Source organism: Fringilla coelebs, assembly GCF_963513975.1.
Source record: "Fringilla coelebs genome assembly, chromosome: 3".
In the NCBI taxonomy this organism is placed as follows: Eukaryota; Metazoa; Chordata; class Aves; order Passeriformes; family Fringillidae; genus Fringilla; species Fringilla coelebs.
In genome coordinates this window covers 109926357-109943870 of record NC_140030.1, presented here as the reverse complement: position 1 = coordinate 109943870, position 17514 = coordinate 109926357, and the positions used below count along the sequence as shown (strand labels likewise).

Below are 17514 nucleotides of genomic sequence, written 5' to 3'. Positions count from 1 at the left end.
TGTGCTGGCAAGGTGTTTTTTGTACAGATGAACCCACGGTGGTTTCATAGATAGCACCGAGTACAACATAGGTTTCTTCTTGTGAATTTTACGAAGTACACTTGACCCTGTTTTATTCGGGACGCTCTGGCACTGGGTATGGCATCATATGACAGTGAGTCCTGTAGCTGTAATCAGTAAATTCTGTGGATGTTTATCATGTTTGTTGCTGAATGCTGTGTGTGCCTTCACAAGCAGCGTTTCCTGTGTGCCAGAAACAATGAAGTACATGTGTTTGAACCGTTTTGAAACACTCTCTTGCTTACAACTCCTCTCCTTACATAAGTCCTTTTTTTACAATATCAGTTGAGAAATTAATATACATTTGTCAGTCAAAACCTGTTAGATTCGACTGTATTGGAATGTAAGTGTCTTTCTGTTTCCCAAGAGGCAGTCTTAGATAGAATTACAGTGGTGGTTGCAAAATGACTCACATGTTTGTGTTATGTGACAGTTTGAACCTGCTTGGAGCCAGTTCAGCACTGCTTCCCTTCCCACCCCCCAGCCATCTGCCAACTCATGCTGGTTTCGGTGGTACCTGTTGCCCATACCTGTGGTGGAACTTCCTTTTCCCATCGAGTTGAAATAAACTTAGGAGTCCCTACTGTGAGAAAGATGAGCTTTAGCTAAACAGCCTCAATAGGCACAGAAATTCATTCTAAGCGTGCCTTAGAATCACCCCGTTACTCACTCTGTAAATGGCAATTGCTGTTACCACTTCAGGCTCCGGGGCAGTGAATTTGGCCTGTTGGGAACCACTGCTGTGCTGCTTTATGAATCACAGAAAGGTCAGCAGGCTCCAATTTGTGGTTTTCCACCTACACTTTGAAGTTTGAATTCATTGTGAGTGTTTGCAGCTTGTCTGATGCCTGTTAGTACCAAGATTTTCTTTGTGGCATTTTAGATACAGGGAGGCTCTGAGTGTGTTTGGTGTGGGCAGGGAAGGAAACAGTGGGCTTGGTGTAAAAAAAATAAGCTGGTGTAGTTAATGTGAGAGATGTGCTGCTGCTCTGTTTGACTTGACAAAGTACTTCTAGGGATAAAAGGCTGAGAGAATCAAAGTTGTTCAGCCTGGGAAAGGGAAGGCCTGGGGCAATCTAGTTGTTGCCTCCCAGTACCTGAAGGGAGCAGACAAAAAAATGGAGAGGGACTATCTGTATTAACAAAATATTAATAGCTGGAGTGCTTGGAGTGCCAGGACAAGGGGGAACAGCTACAAACAGCCAGAGGGCAGGGTTAGATGGGATATTGGCAAGGAATTCTTCCCTGTGAGAGTGGGGAGGCTGTGCAGAGAAGTTGGGTCCCTTGAAGTGTCCAAGGCCGGGCTGGATGGGGCTTGGAGCACCCTGGGATAGTGGAAGTTGTCCTTAGCCATGTCAGGGTGTGGCACTGGATGGGCTTTAAGGTCCCTTCCCACCCAAACCATTCTATCATTGTGTGAAATACAGTAGCAGAAATTCAGGTGTAGATAAAACACTTCCAGCCTTGTGCTGTTCATGATTATAGAATCCAATTTCTACTGTCTCTTGATAGTCAGGGACTCATCTCCAAATTTACTTGCTGCCTTTTTTCCCCTCCTGAAAAAAGCTATAATTAATAAAAAGAAAATGCTCAGAATCTTCATAATGGCATGATGGCTGCTTATATTTGTTGCCAATGTGTGAATTGCAAAGGCTGGAATTCTTGCAGTATTCTGTGAAATAATTTGCATCTTCATTTATTGTAGAGATACAAATGTTAATACAGATATGTGTACACACAAATGAGCAAAGCAAACAGTGGCATGCAGATGATAGACCTGCCTAGTTACACCTCCTCAGCATTTTACAGCTCTGTGCCACAGGAAGGAATGAAAGTGAAACTCAGATCTTTTTTTGAATTAAAAATTTGAGTACTCTTTCATGGTGACAGCTGAATTGTGTAGTTTTTATACCCCCCACAGCTGGAACCATGACTTGCACATATTTATCTTCAGACCAGCTGTTTCAGCTGTCTGATGTCACGAACTCAGTAGGGAGGGGGAACGGAAAAGAGGCAGAATAGGAGTTTATCAGACATAATGTCTGTAAGCTGATTTGAATAATTCTTTTATGGGTCATTTTCAGTGGTGACACCTGGTTCTTTTGGGAAGTGTGTGGACTGTGGTGAGAGAACTTTCTCTCCTGTGAGGAGAGTAACTTATGATTTGATGAGGTTTCTGAAGCAAGTAAAACTTGCCCCAAAGACTGGCAGTTAAATTTGTAATACTTGCTCCAAGATTCCTCCAGCTTTGTCTGGTAAAAGCTTGTAAAATACTAACCACTTGTGAAAGCAGAAGAGTGAATCCCAGCTTGCCACAGCGTGTGTGGGAAAAGCAGGTTGCATCAAAATAATTTGCTTAACTGGTCTTGCTCCATAATTTTTTATGGTCTTTAGGTCAGCAGTATATATTGTCTCACCTTCCTCCTCTTTCATGGTTCATAGATTGTTCTAAAAATGAAAAAAAACACTAAACATAGTCAATAAATGAACATATTAATATGATAGGGATATTTCATGGTTACTGTACGTGGAGTTAACTCTGCAGCCAGGCAAACATACAAACGCCTTTCTGTGCTTTCTGCTCCAGCAGTCAGGGGTGTGGGAAGATGAAGGCCTCAATTGCTGTCCCTGACAATGTTATTTTATGTGCTTGTCAGGTGTAGACTTATAAAATGACATTCAAGTGTCTTGCTGTAAGGTGTGGAAAAAACGCAGCTCAGCTGTTTGGAAGGGGAATGACAGGACACAAAGTTACAGTGAGCATGGAAATGTCTCCGTGGGACTTTGCCAAGTATTTTAATCACTATTGCCTAAAAGTCTTGTTTGACATCTCTCTCTCATCTTTATCAGGGAAACAGAAGCTTTCTTTGGCTGTGTGAGGGATGTGTGTGCTGTGTACATGTACATGTGATTTAAGCAGTCCTGCTGAGCGTGATTCATTGCTTTTCACATCATTTGTCAAAAACGGAGCTTTAAACCAGTCGTGATCCTGTTCTGTGTGTTAGGGAATGCAGATGGAGAGCCAGGAATTTAGGAGAGTGTGCTGTTCAGCTTCTGGAGGAGAGGTAATTTTTAACTGTAGCAGAGCAGCCAACTTTCTAGGGCAGTTTAGGGTGGCCACATGATATGATAGTACACTTCCTAAAAATAGGCCTATTGTACTTTTGGAGAGAGAGATTGGATACCCAGCACTCTGAGACTGGGGAATTGGCTTTATGGTCTTTTGGGTTTTTTTTTGTTTTTTGTAATCTCCAAGGCCCCTTTACAGAAAGGCTGGAGTTGGAAACAGAATTTTCACTTCTTAATTATGTTTTTCATGTTGTGTGGGTGGTTTTATTTGTTGGGTTTTGGGGTTTTTTTCCCATGTAGTTGAACAATGAAGGACAATAATTTTGTCCTTTTTGCAAGATAAAAACTCGTAAAACTTCAAAGGAATCAAAAAGGCAGTGGATTTAAGATTTCAGATGTCATCTCAATGTAGTGTTATCTGCTTTCAGAAGTCTTGTCTTTTATTTCACAATAATTTAGTTCTGCAATTATTTTTTTCCCCAGTAACCCAATTATCCTGAAGAGACACAATTTCTATGATGAAAATTATCTGTCTGATTAGCCCCTGGACACCCTTCAGGGTTCATGGAGTTCTGTCTATATTCTTTTATTTAGTAATGGTGATATTTCATCCCTTCTGAAGGGATATTCTGAAAATATTGCAGTTCCCCTCTGACAGATTTTTCTTGTTTAATCTTGAGGAAAAGGCTGAACACCCCTTTCTAGAAAGATTTATTTTCTGACACTGCCTTAATGCTCAGCTGGATTAATACAAATAATTGACCCCTTTCAGCTCTGCCTCCCTCCTACATAAAGAAGCTGTAAAATATGGGAACAATTTGGCATCAAGTCCTGCTGCTTGGGCATAGTGACATCTTTGTGTTCAGCATGTTTCTGTGTACTTTACTCCTTTCTAAATTAAACAGCATTTTGTGTAGCAGAGCTGTTGTTAGCAAATGTCACGAAGGAGAACCAGCCAAACATTTTATTTTCAGTTATATATAGCAATACTGGCAGATAAATTGGATCTCTGTGTTTCTTTGTAGTTAAAACTTCTTTTCCAGGCTTCTGCAGTTTCTTTTTTTTTTTAATCATACATGTTTCACCCATTTTTCTTTCCCTGAGGATTCTTTTTCCTGTCTTTTTTAGGCATGTGAAAAGTGTAGGTGTTCAGCTCTTGGTGGTGTAATTCTGTAGGTAGGTAGTATCTCTGGCCAATCCAGATTATTTAGGTTCTTGTGGTGGAAAAGTGGGTTATCCTCTATTTTGTTTCCTTCTGTGTTGAAAGTAAGTACAACATGTTGAAATGAACATTAGTGAAAACGCTGCCCATCAAATATAAACATCCCCCCCTTGAATTTAACAGGAAAAGGGAAGTGGAAAGCAGCTTTCTTATGAATCTTTAAGAATAGTCAGAGCAGTAATAAAAAGGGAAGTTGCCTCCCAGTGAACAGTAATTTACAGTTGTGCCACGCCTAAAATGCTCTGATAGCACCTTATATAGGTTTTTCTGGTGCAGAGTATATTTCAAGACTTGAAACATGTTTCTTTTTTCCAATCTCAACTTAAAACCAGCAAACACTTCTTCTGGAGTGAGTCTGATGGATCTACCCTTGCTGAAGACTGTGGGACACACCACTTGCAAAGCTCAGTGTCTAAATCAATTGTTCATCCTTGCTGGAAGCTATTGGATTTGGGCTTGTCTTGATACTTTTTGGGTTGTTTTTTTAGCTTCTGGATTGTGTCCTGTCCGTGAGGTTACAGTATTTGTAGAGTCTTAGAGGGCTATAAACTTTATTTGGTCATTCTTTTTCTTCCTGTAATTGCAGTTGTAAATCTTCCTTTGATGTGTATCTTCAGGTTCTTACTTGTTGGGCTTGAGAACCAGGTTTTAGTTTTGTTTCACTAAACAGCAAATCAGAGGGATTCTGGCTCAGGTCTTGGCTAAATGGGATGTTTTAAAATATTGCTGACTCCCCTTGTGTTTGGTTTGCAGATACATCCGACTGTATGGCAGAAAATTCAGCAAGGAGGACCACGTGCTGTTTATCAAACTATTGTACGAGTTGGTGACAATTCCAAAGCTGGAGATCAGCATGATGCAAGGATTTGCACGCCTGCTGATCAACCTATTAAAGTGAGTAGAGATTTCTGCTGACTGTGGAAACTTCTGTCTCACAACAGTTGATCTCTTGCTCAATGTTGTACCTTTCATGTAGCAGGGTTCTTACAGGTTACTTCACTTATCTGCCCTACACAGTGCTGCTGGTTAAAGGGTTCTCTTGTGCAAACACTTTCAAAGCTGTAGGAGTGGGACTGAAAGTGGAAGAATGCCAGTTTTCCCTGTATCAGGAAAGCCAAACAGCTCAGAGAGCCAGGAATTAAGGCTGAATCTCATCTAGGGAGAAAAACTGGCTCACGACTCGATAATGTTTATTTCACTTAGTCAGGAAAAATCTTGACAGTGTCACTTGTGCTGAAGGCTGCCAGTGACCAGCCTGGTCCTGCCTGACCTTCCTGCAGTTTGTGCCAAATTGGGAGCAGGGATGGGGGTATGGGGGTATTCCCATGTGCAGCATGTCCGTGTCAGTGTTGAGTCCTGAACTGCTTGGTGTTTTGTTTCCTATTAGGAAAAAGGAACTGCTTTCCAGGGATGATTTAGAGTTACCATGGCGACCACTCTATGAAATGTTGGAAAGGATATTATACTCCAAAACAGAACATCTGGGATTAAATTGGTTTCCCAAGTAAGTTCACATTTTAAAACATTTGATAGGCCATTAGTACCTGCTTTAAAGTGCTTTGTAATGTGCTTTTAATATCTGGAATTTGATACATGGGAAATATTCTGTTTTCTATTTTCAATAATTGCATGCAGGGCTGCACTGAATCATGTATCTCCTTCTGCCTGTGGCTTGTGTTTGTCATGCTGTTTCTTTCTTTATGAATGTGATTAATTTTTAAATGCACTGCAACAGAGGTCTCGCTCAACTTATTTTAGGGTGATAACCCACAGTTTAATAAATTCAGGATGAAAAATTTAACAGTATTGTTGTGGTTTAACCCCAGTTGGCAACTAAGCCTCACGTGCTGCCCTTCCTGGTGGGACTGGGGAGAGAACTGGAAGGGTAAAAGTGAGAAAACTTGTGGGTTGAGCTAAAGATGGGTAATAATGTGAAGGAAATTAACTTACCCCAGCCAAAACCAGCACAGGTACTAAGTCAAATGTATGCTGTTCTCTTCTCTAACACAGTAAAGTTGTGGGGAAAAAGATACAAATGGTACTGTCCTTTAGTATTTGTCCTGTAATCATTCCCAGGATCTGGAATCTAGGTATAAATCAGTCTGCTCTCCAAGAAAAGTGAAATATTTTCTGTAGGAAATACATGCATTTACTGAAAGTGATGCCATGATAGGGAGAAATAATTTCTTTTCTCCAGTTAAGAATTTTAGGCATGTTCTGCTGATTTTAAAAATGAAAACTTGTTTTCTTTGCTTTCTCTGCACTGTCAATCCCTCTCCATCTGTCAGATTTTCAGACTTAAAATTTTCATAATTATCCCAGTCAGAGAAGGTCCTGCTCTATAAATTACAAATTATAAAAGATAGTACATGGATAATGCATTAGCTTTGGTTGAATTGAAACTTTATGTCAAGAAATGCAGGTGAAAGTGCTTCATTGGCTTTTAAAAAAATAATTTTCTGAATGAAACTGAAGCACTGCCACTGATTCCTGAGGGGAAGATCCTACTGCTGATAAGGAACATGAACAGGAAATACATTGAGCATTTCAGGCTGAATTTCTCTTGTGGCTGTGTAGCTGAAAAAAATCAGTTTGCTAAATTGAATTATTTTGGTAATTCTAGGTAAAATGTAAAAGAGCAGAGCCTTCCTTGGTTTATTTTATTTTTTCATTTTTGTACCTGCACACCTTGCTCTGGGGGCATGGTGTTGAGTAACTGTTCACTGTGTAGGAGGGAGGGAGCTTTTCCAGGAGGATAAAGGAGTTTAAGCAGGAAGGAAGATTTCTGTTGTGATGATCTGACTGAAGCATTCAATTTTATTAACTTCATTCCATGTCAGACACCCCATGCAGTGCGATTCCTTCTCATACAGTGCTCATCCTTTTTTAAGGGGTACCTTTTTGGTGGAAGTCAAGGTTTTAAAAGCTGATTTGTAGCTGTTTCATTTATCTCCTGTTTTAATTGAATTTTATTTTTGTTTACATTCAGTTCATATCGACCAGGCTGGTCTTCACCTAAATCATTTGTGCTTAATGTATTACATAGGTGGTAAGAATGATTCTTTTTTTTTTTTTTTTTTTCTGTTGAGCTCTGGCCAATGTCCCTTCTGCATGTTCTGTTGGACTGTAACACTGTCACAAAGGTGAAAGTCTCTGCATAAATAATTGTATTTGGAAGGCCAATGTTAACCTGACACCACTGGTTATGAGAATGTCGCACTGGATGTCAACCTTGCTAACTGGGGACCCAGGCAGTGTGTGTGGAGCGGCTCTCCAGGGCTCTGTTCTAACTAATTTAAACAGCAAATATATTTCAGGGGTTTAAATGAGAGCTAAGTTTTCCATTGGAACAATTGTTGTGTGTGGTTATGGATAAAATCACCATTGGTGCAGGAGCACCTTATGGAGTGAAGGTACCTTCCTCCTAAATCCAGTGAAATCATGGAAAGTGCTTTAGCAGTGAGGTAATGGCTTCTGGAAAATCCACCCAGCAACAACCTTGGGGCTGTGGAGAGCTGCTGTGCCAAGAGTTCACTGGGAATTTTTGTAGGAAAATAGTAATCGGGAGTTTTGGTGCATGATAGATGCAGAAAACTGCTGGAAGTGGCAGTGGGATTGCAGTGGGGTTTGCTTTGTTTGAGTTTTTTTTAGAAACAAGGGCTTAGTTGTGCTACTCCAGTGAGAGATGGCTCACTCTAGTTGGGAGATCACTAAAATAATTTGTGAAATTGTAGCTGGTTGCTCTTTCCATTGTCTTAATTTAAGCTCTGTGGTAGAGTGTCCACTTCAGGACTAGACTTTACCTTCAGATCTTCCCCTGAAAAACTGAAACTTGTCTTGCTGCTTTTTGATAATGTAATTGTCATCTCTCTCAGTTTACATGAATCATTTTAACTGAAACATGTTTCTCTGTGTAAATGCAGAGGAAAAAAAACCCCAATTTGCAAATTGGTGTCATCATACCCTTTCCAAAAGAAGAAAATAATCCTGTAGTGCCAAAAAAGAGAACAGTGATAGGTGGTGATGGTGTTGGGTGTTCTTTAATGTACCTCCCCAGCTGCATTGTCCTGTCCTTTGCTAACAGTCCCCTAGAGGGAATATTCCAGGATGTCTCCTGTAGCTGGGCTGTACTTGAGCACTCTCTTGAATGGAAATCCCTGGGGTACAAAATTGTCTTGCTGTTGCTTTTTGTTTTCTGGCTTCCTAAATTTGTAACCAAAAGAGAGGAGAGAACATCCCAATCTTTCTCCTTTGCTTCCTCACACTAACAAATGCTGAGATGTGACTTAAAACTCGTTAATTTTAAAAATTTGTTGATCTCTGGCCTCGGTGTTTGTTAAAATTCCTGTCCTTCAGGTTTTCCTTAGTGAGGAGCTGACTTGAGTGGAATGATAGTCTGGGGAGAGCTTGTTTGTTTATGTCACCCAAACATTTATCATGTGAATTTTTAATGCTCTTAAGGAATGTGCTGGTTCATGCTTTATTTATCTGCTCTTGGAACAACTGTTATCTTTTTTCTAACTCCTTCAAGGACAATATTCACTTGAACCCAGGGTCTTCCTGAGCTTCCTGCAGAGTTTGGGGTTTATTTTTGTTTAATGACTGGTTGGCCTTTCTTCTCCACATTTTAGAGTCAGTTAGCTTGAAATTTTCTTTATGGGAGAGGTCCTGAGTTGCCTTTGTGACTGTTGCATAAAATATACATAATTTTGCATTTTCTAGGGCACTGTTTGACTGAAGCAGTGCTCTGAGGGCTGGGTGGGCTTCTGCTGGCTTGTATTGAGTACTGAAGGGAATTAGTGATTTATTCATTTTTTAGTTCTCCTGGCTGTATGGGATCAGTTTACTTCATGTAGAACTGGAGACACAATAGTACATGTTGAGTATTTGTATGTTTCAAAATTAATTGATCTTGGTGAAATTCTAAAGATGATGTATTTGCATCATCTTTTTCTGAGCAGAAAAGCATTTTTTAGTGTTCATTTGGGATGATGAATGAAAGGGTGCAATATTTCCATTTCTAGAGAAAGCATATCTAAAAAATGTAAGCATTTGTTCTGCCAGAACTTTTTTTTTTTCATTCAGGGAATGTTTTTGGGTAAAAGTGCAAGTTAGTCTTGAGGTGGTTGTGTAATAAATGGAAGGTTTGAAGAACGTGACAATTTACTACCTTTGTGCTTGCCTTGGTTGATCGCTCTCTGCTCCCCCTCCCTTTTATTCTTTGAGTTTATTCTGAGATTTAGTCTTTTTAAAGGTTTGATGGCATCCTGTGACAATAGGTGACAATAGGAGTTCAAGTGATTTCTCAAATAAATGTTCTTGCTGTGGATAAAGGCACTTTTAAAATCTGCTGTTATTTGGGAGGGACTCCAATGAAATAACCCTTGATTTGCAGATAATTCCTTTCTTCTTACAACCACTGGACAAAGCCCAAAACCACATTGAAAAGGACAAATATGGTGTTTGGAGACTAAAAACAACAAGTTGCCTTTATTTATCTTACAAATATTCATGAATTCCACAAACCCATTTTTCTATGTTTTCATCTCCCCCAGAAGTCACTTTGCTGGTTGTTCGTGGACAAAATGCAGGATGCCACTTCCATGAAGTGATAGCAATTCTTCATTTAAATGCAGGAAATACCAGAGTATTACCTGTATATAAAAAAAGAATATTGCCAGTATATAGAAAATAGGACCAGGAGTTGAGCAGAGCAATTTTAATTGTTATAGTTAGGTCTGTGGAGAAGGCAGGTAGCTGATGCATGTTCAAAGAAGACATCTAATTGCATCAACATTATCTTAAGCTCTGGAGGGAAAGGTCAGCAAATGGTTATTTATTTTATACTGTCTCTGAAATTTAGTAATATATTATTCCTAACATTTCCTCTTTTCATTTCAGTTCTGTAGAAAGTGTTCTGAAAACGCTCGTGAAGAGCTGCAGACCGTAAGTGTTTGTTTCTTGATTTTCTTTGTTGTTTTAATCTTTTATATTAATTTAGGAAGGAGGAGAAAAGTGTTTAAAAGACCCCACTCTACCTGCCATTGCTTGGCTGCTGTTTAAAAATTTAGAACAGAGGGTAGAGACTTTTCTGGGGTTTATTTTTCCTTTTTAACAGCCTTGGTTGCAATAATTCTGTTGTATAAAAAAATTCTATCTAATATGCATTTTAAATACTGCATTGCATGCATACTTAGTGTGTTTTAAAGAAATTAAATCACCAGCGTTCCTGTAATGTTTCTATAAATGATCCTCGTGCCTGAAGTGATATTTTTTTTTATGCTGCATCAAAAGTGAGTAATAGTTGTTTGATTTGCACCAGCCTTCACAGTGAAATGGTTTTGCATTGTACAGATTCTTCTCTAGTTCAACAAGACAAGAATCTTCTTAATTGCTGGTCTTAAAATGATGCACCACCATGTCCTTGATTTACCTGTATTTTGTGAAGGTTTTTGGAGATGAGGGCTGCCTGCCTATGGCCCCTGGGCACATGGTTTTACTCTAAAGCAAACATTGATGACAAATTTATAGCTGGTTTTCAATATGCTTAAAAAGAGCCAAAGTTTGAAGCCAAGTCTGTGTATATTCAGAGGTTTCCTTGTTCTCAGGTATTTCCCAGAAGATGCCACTGCAGAAATGCTGGATGAGTGGAGGCCTTTGATGTGTCCCTTTGATGTGACCATGCAGAAGGCCATCACCTACTTCGAGCTCTTCCTGCCCACCACCCTTCCCCCTGAGCTTCACCACAAGGGTTTCAAGTAGGTGTCACTGAGGAGTGCTCTGCTCCAAATGCAAGGAATCATCTTTTACAGGCTGATTTGAAGTCACTGGTGGCTTTCAGCAGCATTTTTGGCAGGAGTTCAAGACAGAAACACTGTCACCCTGCTTCTTTGGTAAAAGTAACCTGCAGGAATGTTAGTCCCTCTTCACCACTGAATAAAGCACACAGCAAATCAAACCAAAATGAATTAAGTGGAGTTTGTAAAGGTGGATTTAAGTCAGAGACTGGTGTGGAGGGTTTGCATCCTTGGCCTCAGGTGAATTCAGAGAAAGTGCTAATGACACTTGTGATCAAAAGGGACAAATTTCACAGTGCAAGGCAGAGGGAGATGAAGTGTCATTTGGTTTTATCTGTTGGGATGGTAGAGCTGAGGTAGATAAGGAAACTCTTGGAGAGGTAGTTTTGTGAAAGGGGGATCAAAAATGAGTCAGAGGAGAAATAAAGAAGAAAAGCAAGGACTAAAAGCCAGATTTGGGAATATGCTGTGAGCTGCCAATTGATAAAGCGTGTCCATGTTGATCCCTGTTCTTGCAGAATGAATTGAGGGACAGGTGAATTCCTGCAACCACCTGGCAAAGTGAGGGATAAATATTCAGTGAGGGAGCTGCTTTCTCAGTGTTAAAATTATTTTGCTTCTGTTTTCTTTCAGGCTTTGGTTTGATGAATTTATAGGCCTTTGGGTGTCGGTTCAAAATCTTCCCCAGTGGGAAGGGGTAAGTATTTGCTTTTCATCTACACTGGAAGAAATCCTCATTTAAATATTCCTACAATGAGCTTGCAAGGAATTGAAGCCAAACAGTGATTTAATGGATTTTCTCCCTTCTGCTTTAACTAGTACAAGAAAGCAGAGACAATAATTTCATTATTGTTAGCAAGCAATTACTGTCTAAATAAATGAGACTGCAGTTGTGCTTGGTGAGCATTGTCTAATGGCCAGCTCAGACAGCTTTTCATTCCAGCCTTGGGAATGCTGGCATTTTCCAGACTGCCTGCTAATACTTAGATTTATACAAAGTGCAGTTGTGATTTCTAGAAATTACACTTCTGTTCTTTCTTTTACTTCATCTTGGGTGGTCCCTAATTTTGAGTGGTGATATTTTGCCTTCTCTGCAATGAGCTGCTTGTCGTCTTTGAGATACAATAAAGAATCTGCACTCCCCTTGGCCAAAAATTCCCTTGGGCTGTATCTTTCAAGGCAGGTAGTCTGCCATGTACCTGTGTGCCCCTGCTGTGTGCCTCATGTGACAAGATCCAAAGCTGGGAAATTAAAAACTCCGTCTGGAGGCAGCCCCAGCAGCAGCTCAGGTGCTGTTGGTGTCAGCTGAGCTGTGCCTTGGCTTTGCTGCAGTGAAACTTGGCCTATCCCCAGTTTCTTTCCCTGCTCAGTATGAACATAAGCTCATTGGCCATCTGTCTCCTTTTACTAATCTCCTGCCTGGATACACAGGGAGAACTTCCCGTGTCTGAGGAGAAAGCTGATTTCCAAACCACTGTGCTCACACATTCCATGGGTCTTCCTGCCTTCAGTCACAGATCCAGGGAGGCAGCCTTGGGCCCAGCACTTGGCAGTTGTCCAAATTCAAACACTGGTGATGCCAAAGCTGGTTTTGAGATTCTGTGTTCACTTTTGCACTTTTCTGATGGCTTTCTCCCCCCAAAAAACCCATAATTCTGTCTATTCCTTCTGGCAGAACTGTGGCAGCTTGCACTTGAACATCATGATTTAGTTTGTTTCTGTCAAACTGTGTAACAAATAATCATCAGCACCCTTTCACAAGTTATCTCTGATATTTTTTCCCTCTTCCACTGTATTCTGACAGTTTGCTTGCTTTTTTCCCCAGAGCTTTCACTTCTTCTTTGCTTTTCTGTCGTGTCCATTTCCTAAAGTCAGGTTCATTCCATCAGGTTGGGATGCAGATAATTAGACACGTGGGTTCTGACTCTGCAATCCAGTGTAAGCCTCTGTATGCTGCAAGCTTTTCCTCAGCTTCCTTTGGCAGGAATTAGACTTGCTGTTTGAAGGGGAGCTGTGGAATCAATTCCTTGTGTGCATAGTAAGGATTTTTTTTCAGTGTGTATTTCCTCATACCAAATGAAAAAGGCAGATCATTAAAGAAAATGTAACTCTTGTCTTCAGGCTGTGTCTGACGTCCTGGATTGAACTTGGGGGTTTTCCAAAGCTGTCATGTCCTTCAGCCTGAGAGGTGACCTGTTCCTCTGGGCTATCTGCCTCAGAATTAGGCAGGATTATTTAAGGCCCTTCCTTATGGCTTTGTCATTGCTTCAAAATACTGATAGAAGCATCGAGAGCCTGGTGGGTCTTTCCTGATTTGGAGAAGCTCTTCAAAGCAGAATTGGTGGGTGATGTGCTTTCCATCATCAGGATACAAGAGTGAGACTTCATCTCCTATTTTTTTGGTTCAGTCATGATAACTGTCTTTCCTGAGGACACCTTCCAGTTGCCTTTTTGACTCCCGGGGCTGTCTTCTGGTGATGGAGTGTCTAATTCTTCATGGGCAGTCACAGGCTGCTCTCCCAGCTGACAGCTGATGCCTGTGACCTTTACAAGCCACTGATGGCTTTAAACCAAAGCACACAAATGTGGCAGCCAGCAGCACACACTGAGTAGGATGGATCCTGCAGGAACTAATTGTCCTAAACAGCTAAATATTGGGAAAAGCTAGATGGATGAGTTGGTGGAATTTTCTTCATGTCTCTGTATAAATGCTATTTTAGGCCAGTGAAACACGTCTTGGTGGTTCTGATGGAGGGAAATCTCCCTTCCCAAGTGCTTTTAGTGCCATGGCTAGCTTTTATCTTGTATATGTGAAGTATCTGGAGGGCTTTGCATCTTTTATTTTCAATATATTCTAATGAATATTCCCCTTTTTCTGGTTATTTTCAGCATCTAGTCAATCTTTTTGCTCGCTTGGCCACTGACAACATTGGGTACATAGACTGGGATCCATATGTACCAAAGGTAACAGTGCTCTTTTCATGATATGCCTTACTGATCTTGGTTGGTGGGTTTGGTTTTTTAAAACACCTTTAGATTAGAAAATTAATTTATGCCAATGTGTGGTTTTCTTCCTGTCAGATTTTTACTAGGATTTTAAGGAGTTTAAATCTGCCAGTGGGAAGCAATCAGGTTGTTGTTCCAAGATTCTTAACAAATGCTTATGATGTAGGACATGCAGTCATGTGGATCACAGCCATGATGGTGAGTAACTGCTTCATAAAATGAAACAAAAATGAATGCAAATACTTAAATACATATTTAAGATGAATATTTGTTCTGCTGAGCTCACTGCAGAAGTGTGGTTTTGGGCTTTTCTTCCCAAATTATATTGTCGAGTCTCCATTGTTCCACTGTCGGGGTGGAATGGGGCTGGAAAGGTTTGTGTCACAGCTGCTTCCTGTGGCATTTGGGAAGGGAACAGGCACCTGTTTCAGTGTGAACCTCAGCAGATGGGATGGAGAGAATTTGCTCTTAGTGCTGAGCTGAGGGTGGGATGTGATTTGCTGCTTTGAAGTCTTGCTGTGGGGAGAACACTCCTGTGCCTCGTGCTGCTGTTACCTGTTTGTTTTATCTTGGTCTGTGTGATAAAATTGTGGTTTATTTGTTTCAGGGTGGACCAAGTAAGCTGGTGCAGAAGCACTTGTCTGGCTTGTTCAATAGCATTGCCTCTTTCTACCATCCCTCAAATAACGGGCGCTGGCTGGTGAGTCGAGGGGTTTGGGTGTCCAGATGAGAACTTTGGCTGGGATTTCAACCTGTCAGCCCTGTGTGCTCCAGATTGGCTGTTGATGTGTGGTGCTTGGAGCCTTGGATTATCGGGATCCACGGCTGCACTGTCATTCAAACCATACTCCTATTCTCATGTCAGTGCTGAGGTCCAAAACAAGACATCTGATTTGGATATAGCCAGGAAAAATAATTTTTTGGCACTTGAAATGAGGCTCACACACCATCAGTATTACCTGTGTGATGTTGATTTTTTCTTACTGAGCCACTGCCTTCAAGTTATGAAAATCTGGGATGGGCCTTGGGGCAACTTGATCTGGTGGAAGGTGTCCCTGCCCGTGGCAGGGGGTTGGAACTGGGTGAGCTTTGAGGTCCCTTCCAACCCAAACCATTCTGTGATTCTATTAAACAAAACAAAAAGGATTTTTAATGCATTGTCTAGTTTGAAACATAATTTTTTGATGGTGTAACTAGTGGAATCTTCTGTTAAAGAATGTAAGAATCTCCCTGTGATAGCTGTTGGAAAATAGAGATTAAACCAGCAAGGCTGGTCACAGTAGTGCCAGGGGAGCTGGCTTGTTCTTGAGCAGGGTATTTGCTTACATGTGAACGTGCAGAGAATGCTCCCAAAGATGCCCTAATTACGTAAATAATCTTGATTCTTGACTGTGTATGTGATTTTCATTACTTTTTAGATCATAAGGCACAGTGCTGGCAGCACAATTTCTGATATTCTGGGAAGTTTAGTGACAAATTGTGAGCATCATATTTCAGAGCCCCTCTGAGCGTTCCCTTACTGTGCTTGTGTAATTCCAAAACCTTGCCTGACTCATTTTTTGTCATGCCCTGAGCAGCTCAGGTTGTGCTGCTGCCAAGCCACTGACCAGCATTTCTGCTCTGCTCCCAGAACAAGCTGATGAAGCTGCTGCAGAGGTTGCCCAGCGGGGTGGTGAGGAGGCTGCACCGCGAGCGCTACAAGAAGGTGACCTGGTTAACTCCTGTCCCCGAGAGCCACAAACTCACGGACCAGGATGTGACAGACTTCGTGCAGTGCATCATCCAGCCTGTTCTCCTGGCAATGTTCAGCAAAACTGGAAGCCTGGAGGCTGCCCAAGCCCTGCAGAACCTCGCACTGATGCGTCCTGAATTAGTAATTCCACCTGTACTTGAGAAGTAAGTTTGCAGGAGCGTGGCAACATCCGTGTGCCCTTCCCAAGAAGTAAATAGGAAAAGCAGTCATAGTAAATAATAAATGAATTCCTTGCTGTGAATGAATGCCTGCAGTGAGAGAAGCTGCTGATAAACCCTCCTGAGCAATCACCTCAGTCAGAATGGGAGCAAGGGAGAGCTGAAGTTTTTAATTAATTTGATTTGTTTGGTTGTTTGTTTGGTTGGGTTTTTTTTAAACACCTGGCAAGTGGCGTAGTTCTGGGAGCTGTTGACAGCTCCTGTGCTTTAGGGTTGGCAGTCCTCAGGTGGCTTGCATTTTTGGGAGCATTTTGTATCACATAGTGGGTGGATCCCTTGAAAAAGCAACTTTGCATCCTTTATTCATAAGCCACCTGGTTGGTTCCAGATTCACGGGATGGTTGTGTAGCAATAAGGATATATTTTATATTTCTGTTTGGTTCAGAGCTTGTTACAGCTTTAAAATCACTGGCATTGATGACTTTGTAATTGCCAGACCATGTGCCTGGTGACTTGGTTTGTACTATTTCTAATGCCTTGAGGCCTGAAATTCTTAAAGAAAAATGGTGCTCCTTCCTGCTCTACTGAAAGCTTTCCTCCTACCCCCCGTCTGTGTTCCCTGTGCAGCCTTTTGTACTTTAACAAAACAGCAGAGGAATGAGTTTGATTGAAGAGCCCTTCCTGTGTCCCACAGCTCCCTGACTCAGCTGTTTGTAAAAACTTGATAAATCCACTCTTCTGCAAAACATCCCAAGCCCAGCAGTTGCAAGCAAAGCAGCAGTGCTGGGTAGGGCTGCCCGTTCTGTTTTGAAAGCAGACTCAACTTCTTCTCTGTAGTTCAGACTATCCCTGGAATGTTTGCCTTGGCTGCAGTTCCAGATGATTTGGGTGAGCTGTGCTCTGGGTGACGTAGGGCAGAGCACTGTGACTCCTGCCTGAACTGGAGGCTGTTGGTAGCAGCAGGAAGTGTTGTTATGCAGTTTGCTTTAAAAGTTTTAAATGTTGGAAAAAAAATATTAAAAATCACAGTAACTTCCCAGGTTTTGATGAAGAGGTCTAGACTATATTGTAACATGAAGCAAGAGGTCCCCTCTCTGTTTAGAGGCAGCCAAGGCACGTTTTCATTTTTGTCACAAGAACCTTTGAGCTGGCATTGCTGCTAAGTCCTAACAGGGAAATCGTGGTAGCTTTGGATGCACTTCTTAATTCCTGTGCTGCAGCTGCTCAGATGGTCTTTAATCCTGAACCAGTGGTGGATAGCACTGATCCAATGGAAGGAGCATTGTAACAAAACAAAATAAAATCTTACAGAAAATAAGAAAACAATTTTGGAAACATGAAATTATTTTTGTATTTAATACAGAAAATGCCATGTGCAGTGCACTTCTATTTTCTTTGAAGGTTTTTGAAACATTACTGTTGCCAATCTGCCTGCCTCCTGTTTTACAG

At 41.1% G+C, this 17514-nt stretch overlaps 1 protein-coding gene across 2 annotated transcripts in view; it reads left to right on the top strand.

Moving 5' to 3' along the window:
• The window catches only part of PSME4 (proteasome activator subunit 4), a 44142-nt gene that overhangs the window by 827 nt on the left and 25801 nt on the right, over positions 1 to 17514 (top strand). Inside the window, exons 2-11 of one of the 2 annotated variants that reach the window (XM_084203693.1) lie at positions 5105 to 5245; positions 5739 to 5855; positions 7341 to 7400; positions 10253 to 10297; positions 10960 to 11109; positions 11782 to 11845; positions 14038 to 14112; positions 14230 to 14352; positions 14762 to 14854; positions 15785 to 16050. In XM_084203693.1, coding sequence (XP_084059819.1) covers positions 5105 to 5245; positions 5739 to 5855; positions 7341 to 7400; positions 10253 to 10297; positions 10960 to 11109; positions 11782 to 11845; positions 14038 to 14112; positions 14230 to 14352; positions 14762 to 14854; positions 15785 to 16050 — 1134 coding nt within the window. The remainder of the gene's footprint in view (positions 1 to 5104; positions 5246 to 5738; positions 5856 to 7340; positions 7401 to 10252; positions 10298 to 10959; positions 11110 to 11781; positions 11846 to 14037; positions 14113 to 14229; positions 14353 to 14761; positions 14855 to 15784; positions 16051 to 17514) is intronic. The other variant, XM_084203694.1, reaches the window with a different exon arrangement.